Below are 17,314 nucleotides of genomic sequence, written 5' to 3'. Positions count from 1 at the left end.
TACAATTTACACAGAGAGCATATGCACTTTAGCACTGGTTAGCAGTGGTAAACTGCCCAGAGTTCAAAAGCCAACAACAACAGGTCAGAAAAAATAGGAGGAAGGAGGCAAAATGTTTGGGGATGACCCTGTCAAAAAGCCAGGTCCAACATATATCATGTATCAAAGCTTTAAAAAACTCTCTATCTCTTTCCCTCTCTCTTTCTCCCGTTCAATCTTTCTCCCACTCACACACCCAATCACACACTTACGCACCCACACACAGACCCACTCAGACACTCACATACCCACTCACAGACCCACTCAGATAGTAAAGCACCCACTCACAGACCCACTCAGACTCTCACCCACCCACGCACCGACCCACAGACATCCTTATGCACCCACTCACAGACCCACGTGCACACTGATGCACCCACTAAAACACTGATGTATGTGCACTCACACCCAGACAGACACTCTCATAGCCACTCTTACCCCCAGATAAACCTACTCACACCTATTCTCACACCCAGAGAGGCTGTGGTCAACTCCCACTGTGCATCGCCAATGGGCCATGCACAGCATGGGGTTGGGAGATTAGGGGGATTCACTGCAGGTTCTGGCTGCAGGCCAGGTCTTGCAGGCAACCTCCACTGCACATGGGTGAAGGCCGTGCACGGTACAAGGTTGGGTGCTTATAGGGGTTTGACCCCAGAAACCACTGCCACGGCACCGCCAAAGGTCATGTATGGCTATGGTTGGATTACCGTATAGTAGTACAAATTACTATGCTTTTTAAAAAAACATAGAAATTCTCTGAAAGAAACAAAGTTGCAGGGATGTTATAGTTAGGAAATAGAGTTTAAAAAAAACATAGAAATTCACTTAAAATGCCAACGGTTACAGAAACATCATAGATAAGCTCACATTTTAAATGATGAAACAACTTTAATAATACAGGTCGGCGAGGAGATATTAATCCCCTATGTGGTGTATTTAACACTTAAGACGGCAGATCAGAGGTCTAAACTTCAAAAAGCATCTAGTGAGGCTTGTTATAAAAGAGGACAGGCTCAATGAAGGATAATGGTGAGCAATGTCTTCTCATACTTTCTCACCGATGGGTCCCGTAATTATGTAGAGAAATTGGTCCGGATGCTTGGAATTCTATTTTCATTGACAGCATTAATGGAGATTTTGTTATTTGTCGGAAGCGTTGACATCAATACATATTTAGACTATTCTAAAAAGAATGAATGCGATTTTCGATTTTTTATGAAAGAAAGAATTACTTCTCCCAAGACACAATAGTGAGTTCACGAAGAGACTAACCCACCAAGATTAAGAGTAGTTAAAAATGCGTTGGGGTCCCATTCTGTATGCTTGTTAAAGAAAATTGCCAACTGAAGTCTATGGGTGTGCAACATTATCTCCATTGTGAAAGCATTGTTTGGGGGTTCATGGTCTTTTACCCCCACACGTGCACCAGCAGCAAGAGTGCACCACTTTTAGATCACTTTGTTTGGAAAGTTATTAGATTTATAGTGGTAGAGCCCAGTGAGATGAAACAACTTTAATAATATAGGTCAGCGAGGAGATAATAATACCCTGAGCCGTGATTTTACACATGAAGAAGGCAGACCAGAGGTCTAATCTTCAAAAGTGCCTAGCGAGACCTGTTATGAAGGAAGACAGGCTCATCGAAGGATAATGGTGAGCACTTGTCCTCATACTTTCTCACCAGTGGGACCCGTAATTATGTGGAGAAATGGGTCTGGATGCTTGGAATTCTATTTTAATTGAAGGCATTCTTCGAGATTTTGTAATTTGTAGGAAGCGTTGACATCATTAAATAATTGAACTATTTTAAAAGGGATGACTAAGACTTTCGATTTCATTAATGAAAGAACTACTTCTCCCAGAATGTCTTTACAAGATACAAGGCACGGTAGGGGGTTCACAGAGAGACTAACCCACCAAGATGAAGACGTAGGTCAAAACACGTCGTGGGGTCTCACGCTGTATGCCTATTAAAGGACATTGCCAACTGAAGACTCCGGGTGTGCAGCGTTATCTCCATTGTGAAAGCATTGTTTGGGGGTTCATGGTCCCCCATTCATGCACGGGTAGCACTTTAAGAGCACTTTGGAACATCTATCTATCTATCTGTATACATATACACAAATAGGTAATTTGGCATCTATACTCAATAAATGTCTATTGTTCTATCTAGAAATATGTGTGTGTGTGTGTGTGTGTGTGTGTATATATATATACATATATATATATATATATATATATATATGTATATATATATAGTTTAGAATTTGTGCTAACAACATAAATAATATTTAATGGTAATACCCACCTACTTGCCTAATGAAGATAATGCAAATCTTAGCTTCAGTTTTAGTGACTTCTGGTGCAATGTCTCTGATGTTAAAAACAACTTTCTGATTTTTGTCAACAAAATAAATAAAAACCCTTCAGAATGTTTCCTTCTATTTAAAAAAAAAAAGCTAAAAGCTAAAAGCTAAAAGAGATTGCAAAGAAATACAATCAGAGACATAATTGCACAGAAAAGCATACTTTTTTCAAGTTTAAGATGTGCATAATTATGACATTTGTACACTTCTGAAAAAATAAAATGGTTATATTTTCATATTATCAACACTGCCTATTACTATAGAATCCCTGCACTGTATACCAACCTTAGTACTCAGTGTGATCGAGTTCAGTGGAATCCATTTATCTATGTCAGAAGAATCAAAGTCTGATTTAGCTCCTCCCGGCCAGAAATCTACTGTGACCTCACTATGCATACAGAAAATTGCATCATGTAGTCAATCATTCCACTGAACTCTCTCATTAGATTAATTGCTGACTTTTTCACTTTCTTCTTATGAACCACCGTCTCAATGATCCTTAATTTATTTCTTTGTCAGTGCATTCAATAGGTGAAGATGTAAATTAGTAGAAAATCACGTACTGAATATACAATTGATTTAATGTAAGAAAGTGTTCTAGCTAGCAAAGGTCACGGAAATAACAAATCATAATGGATAATGAAATTTAACTGAAAGATCCATTAGCGTGCACAACCTGCAATTAAGAGGTTTGAAGGGATATGAAGGGATATGATGGATTTAAACAGCAGCTATTGGACAAATTCTAGTCATCTTCAATTGTTTTACTTTTTTGCTTGATTTTATTTGTTTAGTTTCTGAATGTTAGATTGTTTTTAACATTTCAAACATTAAATCTTCAAAAGCCAAAACTATGGAGCTTTGTACAGTCTTTTGTTTGTGAAGAGCAATCCTATTGGAAGGTATCAACCCATCAGCTGCGATCTATTTTTACAAATTAATTGTTTGCTGACTAGCAAATGGCTTATTTGTTTTAACAGTGGAACGCCATCTTTGTCAAGTCAGAACTTGCATTAAGGGCTTACCACTCTGTTTAAAGTGATCGGTTTAGTAAATTACTGAACATGCCAAAGAGGATTAAACTATATAACTTGAAACACCTGATGTGTTTTGCTCCTCAAACCTCATCAAAGCAAGAAAGTTGAGGCATAGGCACAAATTAAACCAAAGCTTGTTAACTTTGTAGGCCACCGTAACAATTACACAGTTATTAATAAACAAGCTAATTTTGTATACCACTTTAGTTTACTCGTGTTGGTTAGAATACAATCATCTGCTTAATTGCTTTCCTTCTTGCACATGCGGGTACATGAAGGACTTTGCATTTTGTTTAATTATCAAAGGGAGTATGAGTATCTGTACCTATTTTTGAAAAAAAAAGCCCATCATGAAAATCATCAAATAGTTGAAAAGACTGGTCTTTTCTTTTTATCCCAGACAGCAATACTACTTTCCTAGTAAAAAAGTGCCCTCTCCACCAAGAAAACACTTAAAGAAGTTGCTAACCACAATGAAATCAACACAAAACTTAACAATAAGAGAATGCTTAATGCAGTGGCTGTAGGTTATTTGAAGCGCTGGAGTGTAGCCTTCCCAATATTCTGGCTTGTATTTCTTTGTTTTTTTTCTGCAGCCAATTAGACACTGTTTTGTTTATGTCTGCATGGGCCTTGTTCATCCTCGGCTTCAGACTGTCAGGCACGTTTGAAAGACAGATGCGCTAGTGCGCATGTGCCAGGTGTTGCATATTTTACAGGGCTTGTGTGTTTTCAGGCCAGACCCGCTGTGGTCCCAAGTAGTGTAGAACCACCCCCCTACGTGAAGGACAGAAGTCTCGTTCATTTAGCAGTGGCTGGGCTCTTTAGGCTTCAGCCTGTATTTTTTGCAGTTCTCCATCATTCAGTAAGGTTACACCCCTTTGGCCTTGTGACAAAGAAGTCGGAATTGGGCAAGCCGCAAAGACTCTACAAGACCCAGTAAAGAGTTGGAAATAGCATGGGCTTCAAACTTTGCCACTACTGACGTGAAAAAAAAAATGAAGATTGTACATAAAGAGGTTATATCTGGGAGGTGAAGAAGAGTACCAGCTCATCTAATGTAAAATGCTGACTCTTCAGTAACACGTCACTGTTAAGTTAATTTTCATAGGAACTGGGTATATTCTGTGTATATTGGTTGTATTTGTGGGGTGTGGGAGGGGACCCAGGTGCTGTAATAGACATGTTTGCTTAGGATAACGTTGAATTTGGTTTCAGAGGGTGTAAACATAGACCCTGTGCCGTAGTGGAAACAGAGCTCTCAAGTTTTAAAGGTCCATGCGTGAACAGCTCAGCCATGCCATGGCTTTCTTTGCTTTCTGGGACTTGTAGTTCTAATTTTCTAATAGAACCAGCAGTACTTTGAATTCCAGGAAGCAAAGAAAAACCATGGCTAGGCTTAGCTACTCATGTATGGAAGCAAAAACTTGAGAGCTCATAGTGGTTGTATGGAAGTGCTGAGAATTCTCCTATTAGTTCTGAAGCCTGGTCTCTCTAGGCATTGATAAGTGCTACACCTTAGCAGGTTTAGATCTGACTCCCACTTTGCATCAAGCAGGGATTTCCCAGGACAGGACTTATTCGCAGGGGAACCAGAGACAAACCTACATGCAGGTAGGATCTGTAGAGGTCTTTGTGAAACAAACACCAGGAACACACCTTGTTTGTTTCAGGCGGATCATGTTTCAGAGAGTACCAGGGACAGGCTTCTTGTAGAAGGTATCTGTTAAAAAGGATCTTTGTTGCAAAAAATCATCTCTCACTTAATGTGTAGGAGGCATGTCAGAGGAACTGACTTAGATATTAGTGGTGCTTGTGGTTATTTTCTTATGTTTAACAAACACTCAGTCTGAGATCAGGCACCCCAAAGTGACCAACAGTGGCGGGCATGGATAGGGACTAACAGTTGCCACAAGCAGAATAAAAGGGAACATAATTTATTACAAGGAATGCACACATAGACATAAAACATGGAATTTAGCAAGTCACAACAAATAAGCAATGAATGCAAACTTTCTATGTATGGATAAACTCCTCTTACTGACAAAATGCTATTAATTTAATAAGCATCTGTGCTACACTTTTTCTAAATTATCTATTATGTTGCACATACAGGTGCACTTTCTGTGAATAATAATTTTTCTATTTTTTACGTGCTCAGTTGTAGTCATGCGTTGCACTCCGGGGTGAGGCATCTCTGTTTCTTGGGTTGAGCATTGCGTTGCACTCCGGGAAGAGGCATCTCTGTTTCTTGGGTTGAGCATTGGTAAGGAGGTTAATAGAAGTCACCCAAGAGCATACCAGGACACCGTATGTTGTTACCTAGGGGCATCTTAGGCCAGTCTTTGGTATAACCACAAACTGCGACCAAGGGAGACCCAACAGTTATGGGGAAAGCCTGTAATGTGACTGCAAGCTTTTACCTGAACATTCTCAGACAAGACCTACTACACCCTATAGCTACCAACATTGCTACCATACCACAGGTCTTTAAAGTGAAATCAAATGACTTGCATCGAGGTAAATGGATGTTGGCTACATCTACACTGAGATATTTCCCAAACCATTGTTGATGGAGCTCTGGAAATTAGTTATTATTTCAGACTGTACCACAGATTTTTTTTATTTAATTCTTATGGGTATAAAGTGTTAGTGCCAAAGTTGTGTGTACATTACATGTGAGTGCCGGACGTTAGTGCAGTAGCTGTAGATACAGGCTATTTCAACATGATGTGGTGGTGTAGGCCCTGTGGTTAGAAGAATTATGGGTGTAGAACCTGTGGGTGTAAGGCATGTGGCCTCAGAGCATTAGTGCAAGAGAGGTCAGGACAGGATCTTTCTCAACATGTGTTAGTGCAGGTCATTCGGATATAGGACTTCTCAAGTTGAGATTATACATTTGAATTTCTAGTTATATATGTAGAGCACAGCACCGGATAATTCACTCCAGGAATTGCCAGAGGCACCTCCAATGTAGGGCTTGTGAGTACAGGAACTGTGGGTGCAGAAAATATCAACACAAGAATTTTTTATATGAGCTCCTCCTACATTGTGTTTTGGTACAGGATCCTAGAAGCAGATATTATAAGTGCAATACCAGTTAATGCAGGACATGTTCCCACATGACACACCTATGCAGTTTTTGTCTCTGCTCTTCCTATTCTGTGGCTGCAGAACCCATGGCTGCATTCCCACTCCTGTACTTCTTACTGTGGTGGGTAGCCCTAGTTTTCTGACATCTTTACAGAACCTGCTTAGCTCCCATCCCCTCCCCTTTGTGAAGCCGATGAAACAGCGACCTGGGCAGATCTCATTTCACAGATTATACTGGTTACCACAGGTAGTGTGAGCCCTACTTTCATGCAGCTCCGAGGGAGGTGTAGGAAATGGTAAATGGGGGAAGTATGACGTGAAAAAAGGGAAAAAGGGACTGAAGATAGACTAGATGCAAGAAGGAGGTGATTGAAAGGAAAGAGACGGGGGAGATGAGCGATGGGAAAGGTGAAGGAGATGAAAAGATGAAGATGAGGTTATGAATAAGCAGGGTTTAGGTGACAAGAAAGAGAAGAGGAGGCAGTGAAAGAATGGATGAGGAAACAAGGAAGGTGTAAGGAGACAGCGAAAAATAAAGAAAGGGGAGAGATGTAAAAAAATTGAGGTAATAAAAAGGAGTGAGGAGACAGTCATTATAGTTATGGAATAGAAGAAGAGAGAGTCAATTAAGAAATGAGGTTACAATCAAGGAAAGGATGAGATGACAAGAATGAGTTAGTTAACAAACATGAGCAAGGGCACCACCAAGGAAAGAAAGAGGAGGCAATCAAGAAGGAGGTAGCTAAGAAGATGTGAAGAGACTGTCAGGGAGGGATGGAAAAACAGACAAGTAAAGCAGAGGTAGTCAAGGGAGGGGATGTGAACATAGTTAAGGACGGGAATAGAAAATAATCACAAAAGTGTGCGGCTGCAATTAAGAAAGGATTGAAGAGACAGAAGAGATGAAGATATATTCAATGACAGAAAGAGGAGCTGCCAAGAGGGCCTGAGGAGACAATCAGAGAAGGATGAGGTAGGAAGAAAGGAGTGATGAAGCATTTAAGGAAGAAGTGAGGTGATAAACAGAAGGTGTTGGGGAGATTGTCAAGGAAGGCATGGGGAGACAACAAACAAATGGATAGCAAGACAATTAAGGAAGAGACAAAGGGCAGCTAAAGGATGGATTAGAAGAGAATCAAGGAATGGATGAGGTGAGATTCAAGAAAGGGTGAGTTAACAACCAAGAAACGACTGAAAAACTGAAAAATTACAGAGAAGGAGATAGCTAGGAAAGGGGTGACATGACAATCAGGATAGGAGTTACAAAAGTATGAGGTGATTATTAAAGAATTGAAGTGTAACACGCAAAAATATGTAGTACGTACTTAAAAAGAGATGAGAAAACATTCTAGGAAAAGACGAGGTTATGGTGTACATTAGCTTACTTGGCAAAACAACCATTATCTGAATTTTATGAGTGTTCCTACTATTTATTTAATATGCTTCAAAATCCATAATTTTAGCATATCATTAAGCACATTTTTCGGGCAAAGTACCCCACAGCGCTTTTGCTGTGCTTGTAAGAACAGGAAAATTCAGGATTGAGTTTAAACCAAGACCATTTTTAAAAGTCACCAGTCATCACTGGTATCATGTATAACCTTTTGTACAATATCATTTACAAATCTCTTGCACAAGTCATAGACACAGCGAGTCTGTTTTATCTCATCCATTGTGAAGCTGAGTCAAGTAAATATACTTCACTGTGTCCAAAATAGCATGCAACGTTTCCTGCACAATGATCTATCTAGGTAATGTAAAAGTAAAGCACGTCTTTTATTATTCTTTCTTTTATTAAATTTACCAATGTGAAAATTGGATGCTTTCAAAACACTGGCCTCACTGTATGCTTATCTTTGTTTTGTTTTTGGTAGTATTACGCCTTCTGCTCGTTATTTCATCCAATGGATGACATAAACCTCCAGTTATTGCTCGAAGATACAACAAACTATCGTCCCATGAGGTTTCCAAGTTTGTAGGGTTAACTCGTGGAAGGTATGTACAACTAAAGCACCAGTACAATGAGTATATCGTAATGACATTTTGTTGATTTCTTAATTAAGTTTCTTTTTTCAGCACTTCACCATTTAAGGTTGAAAAATGCCTCTGCTATCCAAAGTTTTAACCCATCCTTTGCTCTTAAATTCCTTTACACTCCCTTCGTTTGAGTATCTTGTTTAATACTTGTGAAAACTGCCCAGCTTGTAATCGGTCCCATAAACTTCACACCCACCAAAAATGTCATGCATACAGTTAAAGGTAAGGTCAAAAGAGGTTACCCACAGGCCATCAAAAGCTGACATTGAATAAACCATGGCTAACCATGACTTATTAATAAAAGTACGACTATTGAAGCGTATCTGAATATTTTAAATTGATGTAATATTTATAAGGTATCCATGTTGTGAAAAGTAAGAATTAGTTTAAATAGTGAAATCACAAAAGGAAACAATTCAGTTAATTAAAATTCTAGATAAGCCTCAGAAAATAGTCATGATAAGTAGATGACACACAGGAGCTGCATGAAAGAGCCAATTCCACTCCATAGAAGGTTTATTGCTTTTATTAAATTCTTTTTGTGAATAAGGTGCATGCACATTCACCCTTTGGCATCATTTGCAATTAGTTGAGGAATTTGGTTAAAGGACTACAATCCACAGACCTGGAGTCACTGTGTTTGTCAATCAAACATTGACCTCTCAAGTGTAAAGCTAAACGAGTGAAATCATCTTTTCATTCCCTCATCCCACTGTCGTATTTATTGACTGTACTACTGAATACCAACCCTCGGAATATCAATATAATAGAATATTGAGGGGCAAAATATTGAAAAGTAAATTCATACAGGCAAGTATAGATTTAGTATTCCTAGCTGCACTTCTATGTATATTGAAGTAATATGCACCACATAGGGACATATATTTGGGGTTACATATGGAATATCAAGACTTGTTGATATTTGTTTTTTCTATATTTTTCCTCAATATTGTATCTCTTTGATATTGTGGGGTCGAGCTGCAGAGTGCACACCATCTTTACCTATTCCACTATTGTACACATTAAATAAGCAATGAAGCACACATATTGTATGTGAGATGCCAAAAATATCAAAGTGCAATTAGACAATATTCTGTCTAGTATTTCTTTACATTTCTTTGAAAAACTGTTTAGTCAAGTAATACTCCTGGAGTAATCATAAAACAAGCATATACCTAAGGTCTGCTTTGAACAGATACCATATATATATAGTGGTCGCCACTATGTACTCATATTTGGGACCATGTGTCCATAGAAAAAAACGTTTTTTGTCTTGTCTATATCTTTGACACCATTTGACAAATCTTCACATTTTCTTTTTTTTTTAAAGGTGTCACGTCGGGGTGTCAGGGTGATCCGCCAAGCCAGGGCTGAGTAAAAGGGGGTTTACAAAAAGTTGTGCTTCCCACACTAATCGCGATAGACCTTTAGACACTTCTACAGCCCGAACCACCAGACGGAATTACAACAAATTTGGCAGAAAGTTAGCTTTCAGTAGGCAGATTACACTTTTGCTTATTTGGTGGAAATCTGTTCTGTAAATTTTGAGAAATTTAGCGAAATTCAAATTTGTATATCTCTGGTCGGGAAGTAGTTGGGAACAAAGATGAGCTTGTGCAGGGATTCACAGCTCTGATTAGCTGCCAACATTTCAAACCAGGAAGAGTTGGCAGCAATCTTGGGACTCGGTTTCAGCCGAGTCCCAGTAAAAAAGTTAAAAAAAATAAAAAGGGGCCAGGGTCGAGTCATCCTGACCCGTAAGCTATGATGGGGGGGTCCAGGAGGGATCCCTCCAAAGCAAAAAACATTTTTTAAAATACTTTTTCCCCCATAATATTCGTGTATTGGCGGCACAAAATATTTTTAAAAAAACAAGCGCAGGCTGTTTTTTGATAGGCCCCTGGGTAGGCCACGTCCCGGGGCACTGCTAATTTTGTGTGGGGGGCCTCCCAGCCCCCACAGCCCCAGGGACCACCACCTCCTCAAGGCTTTCAATCTAATTTATGCAGGGGGCCTGCACCCCTTGTGCCCTGATGAATATCACCTCCCCGGGGGTTTGATTTAAATATATGCAGGGGGGGCCCATGGCCCCCTGTGCTCCACTGACCACCATCGCCTGGGGCAAAGCATTAAAATAGTGAAGGGGTTCATTTCAGACCCACAATAGACCCAGGGACTACCACCTCCCTGGGGTTATCTTAACATTGGAGGGGGGGCCACACAGCATCCCTATTGGAGCCACTGATGGCCCTGGGGACCCCCCCCCGGGCCAGCTACTAATATCTCCCGAGGTGCCAACCCCCGGGATATAGCTGATTGCTGTGGCTTGGCTGCAGCTCTGCAGCTGCAGCCAAGCCACTGCAAACACTCCACTGTTTGACAGAAGGACCTGTAAAGTAGGTCCGCTGTCAAACAGTGGAGCATTCATCTCTGTTCCCTATTCTCTGCATGCATGCAGAGGACGGAGATGAAATGCTTCAGCAAGCAGGGATCTGCTGTTAAAGCAGCTCCCTGCTTGCGGAAGCAATGGCACCGCCAGGGAAGCCTTAAGGCATCCCCTGCAGTGCCAGATAGCCCGTAAAGAGCATTTTTTTAAATAAAAACATAAAAATAAAAAAATAAATAGGGACCTCACAGTTCCAGATAGCCCATGAATGAAAAAAAAAAAAAAAAACACTGAAAAAACACAATAGCTCAGTGTGAAGGGCTCAGACCTTCACACTCAGCGTTCAGGGTTCGAGTCAAGCTGGACTAGATTCCCTCTTTTTTTTAAATACAAATCTTTAAGGCCTGTACTGAAAGGAAATCTTACTCTTTTTAAATACCAAATATATTTTTCTTTTTAATTTGTACAGAAGTATCTCATTTTAAGTATGCACATATCAAAGCCTAAAAACCTATCTCTCTCCCTCTTACTCACTCTCTCTCTTTCAATCTTTTACCCACTCACACACCCACCCAGACACTTACGCAACCACTGACAGACCCACTCAGACACTCACGCACCCACTGACAGACCCACTCAGACACTCACGCACCCACTGACAGACCCACTCAGACACTCATGCACTCACTCACAGCCCAGTCAGACCCTCACAGACCCACTAAGTCAGTTATGAACCCACTCACAAATCCACTCAAACTGTCACACACCCACTCACAGACCCACTGACACCGTCAAGCACCCACTCACAGACCCATGGACATAGTGATGCACCCACTAAAACAATGATGTACGCACTCTCACATGCAGGCAGACACTCTGACAGCCATTCTCACTCTCAGATACACCCTCTCACACCTATTCTCACACCCAAAGAGGGTGCGTCCAACTCTTGCCATGCATGGCCAAAGGGGCGTGCACAGCATGGGGTTGGGAGCACAGGGGTGCTTGCCACAGGGGTTGGCTGCAGTACAGCCCTGGCAGGCAACCCCATAAGTGCATGGGTGAAGGCTGTGCACAATTGGGTGCTTACAGGGGTTGGCCGTGCGCGGCGCTGGTTGGAATAACATATAGTAATGAAAAGTACTATAGAGGGCTGACCTCAGGGCCTGGCCCCAGTCCCTGTGGCCACCCAGCCCCTCACACGGCCAAAGGCCCTGCGTAGTAAGTTTGGAGTAACATATAGTAATGAAAATTACTATACATTAAAAGAAACATAGAAATTCACTGAAAAAAACAAAGGTTGCAGGGATGTTATAGTTAGGTTCTGAATGTACTCGTACAAAACCATAGAAATCCAGCCATTATAGTTAGAGTTCTTTCAAGTAACTATAACTTGCGCCTTAAGGTAACTATAACTCACACCCTCAGTTTTGTATGGGTATATTCAGACCATAGCTACTACGTCCCTGTAACCTTTGGCTTTTTTCAGTGCTAGTGGATGGTTCTTGTATCTTTAATTGTGATATCATGGGAGACAATGTTCACAAGTTCAGGTGATCTTTTCAACAGTGTGACATGGTGCCTATGTACATATTCTATATAAGACTGTTTAATGCCAATGATTGCCTATGAATGTCCTACTATTTGTTTACTGAAGCAGGGTACACATATACACAAAATCATACAAAATATGTCTTATCCTATTCTAGGAAGAAGACCATGGTGCTGGTTGATGTTTGCTATTGCTGTGAAACTAATGAAGATGCCGTACAATAACTGAAAACTGATGGAGATACGCTCCATAGTCTTCAAATACACACACAAGTCATGTCAGCAGATATGATCAATGTGCTGTCTTAAATCCCTGGTGTTCGTTACATTACCAAAGTGTAGCATCTGTTTGGGAACATCACTATCAAAACATTTTGATGAACTGCACTTTCATGTCTATGAAGAAATATTTTGGAGTTGACAATTAGATTTTTATACTGAACTTGTTCATGCCAAATTTAGCTATCTATTGGCCACAGACATTTCACTTTGCCAATGCTCACTGTCTGCACTATGGAGTTAGACATCTATGCTTTGTAGCCAAAATATTGTATTATAGTAATAGCTTTGAAAGCTTTTTTGGATAAAAAGTATTTTTGCTACTTTGAGGCGTTTCATTGCCTGTTGAATAGTTTACTGCTTCAAAAATTAGCCTATGAATTCAGCATCGGCAAAACTTTTATGTAATGTAACCAGAATTTACAATATAGCAAAACACATTTGGAAGATATGTGTCTTCGTGAGATACCATTTTTATTATTACCTAAAAGACGTGTTTGAATTAAACATTGTTAAGAATGAACAACCCTGGTAAACTTGAGAAAATGCATGAAGATGTGGAAGTTCTCCTAAGAAAAATGAAAATTATCAATAATTTATCTTTATTGAAATATGAATAGCCAACATTTACCATTTAAAAATATCACAAGAATCTGCGGCCTATCCTGGAGATCCTATCATGTACTACTGCACCCTGTCTAACTCAATGAAACAGACAACAAGTATGTTGGTATAATAACTGCTGGGGATACTATGAGTATTTCTGAAATATAAGCACTTCAAATGTCATTGATTTCCACTGTAAAACACCTCGTTAAAATAACTTCATTGTTTATGAGTAAGGGGTAGTAGATGTTTGAAAATATATACAAAGGTTCTCAATCAAAAATGAATTTATCCAACCATTTAACTGTCTAAGTAGATCCATTTTACATGTATTTCTCAAAAGATTTAATCCTAAAAAGTCAAAAATCATGAGGTGGGGCCATTCATACAATATTTACCCACCCATTTCTCTTTTAAAAAATGCTGTTCTCAAAAGAAATTGAAAACTATGGTTATAAATTAGTTGGTTTCTGCGAAACTTCCTCTGTTTGCTTTAATAATTCAGCAAATTGTAAATACTCATAGTACAAAATAACCATAGAAGTTACTTCCACTTGTTATTCACATAAATTACATTCATCATTATCTGAATAAAATAAATTAGTGGCTGTCATACTGAATGTGTTGTTGAATTTATTGAACATACATAGCGTCGCTGCTGAGAGCATAAATAATGGTTTGTAGAAAATATTTCAGTAAATAAAATAAAGGAGATGCTCTTAGTTGGGCACACAGAATTCTAGACCTTGTTTTACTGTATTTTTTAATGTGAATATCTAATTGTTATATCTGAGCCATACACCACTAACAATCAATCTAGTGTAAAGGACAACATTTGCAGATCTTTTTTGCATCTCATTATCTCTTTGATTTTCATCATGTTGGTCAAGTTAAAAAATAGGCTTTATTCTTGACCCTGGTTTCCACAAACTCCACTTTCAAATTGTGTGTATTCACAATAAAGAATTTGTTAATGATTCTAAAAGTAGGGAAAATAATTTGACACCAGTATTTAGCTGCTAAATTGTATCATTGTAGCTTAAAGTGGGAAATAGGACCTTTTCAAAGAAAGCAGACAAGTACCGAAAAGAGAAATAAATCCACCTTCTGACATATGTTACAAAGAGCAAATCAAGAGAAATTAATTATGCATCCATTTACATGACTTAATAACCATGTAGGACAGTATACCGTTTTTGAGTTAGAAATTGTGTTATATTGTACAAGTTAAAAAAGATAACTTAATTTCTGTGATTTATATAAATACACAATAAAACAGTGCAAGTCTGTTTGGGAACATTTGTGATTGTTGCAAAATGTATACAATACCTGCTAGTATTTGAAATTCTCAGTCTGGGTCCCCTTTACCAGGTAGAAAGCTCTGTAAGCAAAGGTTGATGATTTAGAAGAAATTCACTATCACACAATCATCATGTAAATGTTCTGTAACTAGTTGATAAATATAAAAACATAAAATATCTAGTTAGTCAGTGATATTGACCACAATGTATTCATATTCTGTGGGAGATTTTGTTTTGAAATGTGAAAGAACAACTGGATGGATCTTTTGTGCAAAACTTTATCTGTTCTTGGAAATGATGATGGGATAAAATAAAATTTACATTGATATGCATCCAATAAAGACATGTGAACATATCTTTTATGATTTGTGATCTGAACCTCATAATTATTGGTTAATTTATCAGAGGCATGTGGTCCTGTGCCTATGTATTGCAATAAACTGATTTTATTTGCTCTGTTATGGACTACCGTGTCTCAACCAATTAAATGAATAGTTTCAGAAACCTGATTTCTGAGCCAACTAGGTAGCATTCAATGTGAGTATGGGGAGGGAGGAAAAGGAAATAGAGTGCATCAGAGGAATAATGACTATGGAAGGAAAAGAAAAAACTGTGTATGAGACCAAGAAAAGGTAGAATTGTTAAAACTTTTAGACCTGGCAGGGTCACCATCAAACGTTTTGCCTTCCTCCTTCCATTTTTGCTGGTTTCATTTTCATTTTTTCGATAGCCTTAGGGTTCTGGGCATGTGCTTGTGCTTTCTGGGGTAACATTGGCTTATTAGTGATGAAAAACTCTTAAATTCATTTTTCACTACTGAAAGGCCTATCTCTCCCATAGGATAACATCGGGATTATCTTATTATATTTTATAAGTGTAATTTCCAATTGGAAATAGATGGGACCCCCAAGTTTGGTTTCTCTAGAATCGCAATTTAAAATCACAACTCATTGTGAAGTTGGACTTTAAACTGTAATTTTGAAAATGGCATTTTCAGAAAGTTGTAATTTTCTTATTTTAACAGTTAGGTGCCTTCTGCCTGTCTCTCAATACAAGTCTGGGGTGGGTGACAGCTGGGCTTTGAGCATTCCCTCTAGACACCCATGGACAAAGGAATCTTAGGTGTGACTGATGGGCCATCCACAGCCTGATGTGTCATCCTGGGCAGGATGGGCGGGTGGAGCTGACACATATCTGAATGGGCTATGTCCTCTCCTCACACAAAGGGCTTCATATCCGCCTGTAGTAAGTCTAGAGCCAGGACAGGAAAGGCAGGCACTTTGGGCACTTCTAAGGCCTCTCTTTGAAGTCTCTTACACTTCAAGGACACAACTGGGTATAAGTACAGAACCTTAGACATGACCAACTAAGTACACTTCTGGACCTGTGGATACTCTGCTAGGAAGAAGGACTGCTGTGCTGCTACAAGGGCTGCCAATCTGCTGGAATGCTACTCTGCTGGACTACTGCTCTACAGTGCTGACCTGCTGCCCTCCTTACCAGGTAGTGAGAAGGACTGGAACTGCATCTCTCAACCCAGAACCAAAGTGACTCCAAGGACTTGTTGGCTTGCCTCCTGTTTTCTGACGTTTCAAGGACACTAAAGACTTCTAATTTACCTGCTACAGCACTTGGACTCTTGCCTTGCCAAGTGGTGCCAATCTAGTTCTGGGCCCTTGGAAGTGGGTATAAAGGGATTATTCAGTCAAAATCAATGCATCTCTGCTGAACCGTAGATTGGAACAGGCACATCAACCAGAACTGGTGCATCTGCCACATTGCGTGGATTGGAGTCAAAGCATCGCCTCTCCGGAGCAGATCTGACTAGGCGCATCACCTTTGGTACCACTCCATCTCCATCTCATACATGATGCATAGCCGCTGCTGTGTGGAGAAAATCGACGCATCTTTGCCACTACATGGAAAGGGTTGATGCATCACCTTGACTGCGGGGTTTTACACCGACGCATCGCTCCAGTATGTGCTTTTGTGCAGCAGGCCTCACTGAGTCCCTGTAGCCAGCCCACACTCCATTGGGGTCCATCTGAACTCTTTACTTTGTCCCGGTCTGGCATGACCAGATACCCCCAGTTGGCACTTCTTGCTTCTAAGTTCTATTTTGGTGTTTAATTTAACAAATTCATAACTCAAGTTCTACTCATTGGATTTTTTGTTGTTTTGGTCTTGTTTTACTTATTAAATTAAGTTCTATTTGTTTAGCCATGTTTGGCATCGTTTTATGTGGTGCTGTTACTGTCTTACTGTTTGAAGTGTTGCACAAATACTTAACACATTGCCTCTTAAGTTATGCCTGACTGCTCTGTGCCAAGCTGCTAGAGGGTGAACGCAGGTTAACCTGGGGTGTGGGGTGTCTTGGTGACTTACCCTGACAGGGATTGTGGTTCCTGCTTGGACAAGGTGCATACCTCTGACAACCAGAACCCCACTTTCTAACATTAGTGATCAGCAGTGAGGATAGAACTTGTGTTTGTGCCGTGCCTTACAGTGATTTGGTGTACACCTCCATTCCACACAGAAGACCATTACAAGTTTTTTTTCCTTTTTGTTCTCTCAATTGGGCATTTTTCTGAATTTGACACCTGATTCACCTTCTGA

At 39.8% G+C, this 17,314-nt stretch overlaps 1 protein-coding gene across 1 annotated transcript in view; it reads left to right on the top strand.

The window, feature by feature from the left end:
- LOC138283591 (uncharacterized) overlaps positions 1–14,980 on the top strand; it is a 47,732-nt gene extending 32,752 nt beyond the window's left edge. Inside the window, exons 9-10 of the mRNA XM_069221530.1 lie at positions 8,413–8,533; positions 12,671–14,980. Of these exons, the coding sequence (XP_069077631.1) occupies positions 8,413–8,517 (105 nt within the window). The 3' untranslated portion in view covers positions 8,518–8,533; positions 12,671–14,980. The remainder of the gene's footprint in view (positions 1–8,412; positions 8,534–12,670) is intronic.
- Positions 14,981–17,314: the final 2,334 nt, after the last annotated feature.

Source organism: Pleurodeles waltl, chromosome 3_1, assembly GCF_031143425.1.
Source record: "Pleurodeles waltl isolate 20211129_DDA chromosome 3_1, aPleWal1.hap1.20221129, whole genome shotgun sequence".
Taxonomy (NCBI): domain Eukaryota; kingdom Metazoa; phylum Chordata; class Amphibia; order Caudata; family Salamandridae; genus Pleurodeles; species Pleurodeles waltl.
The sequence above is the reverse complement of the archived record's forward strand: the minus strand, read 5'-3'. Positions and strand labels throughout refer to the sequence as shown.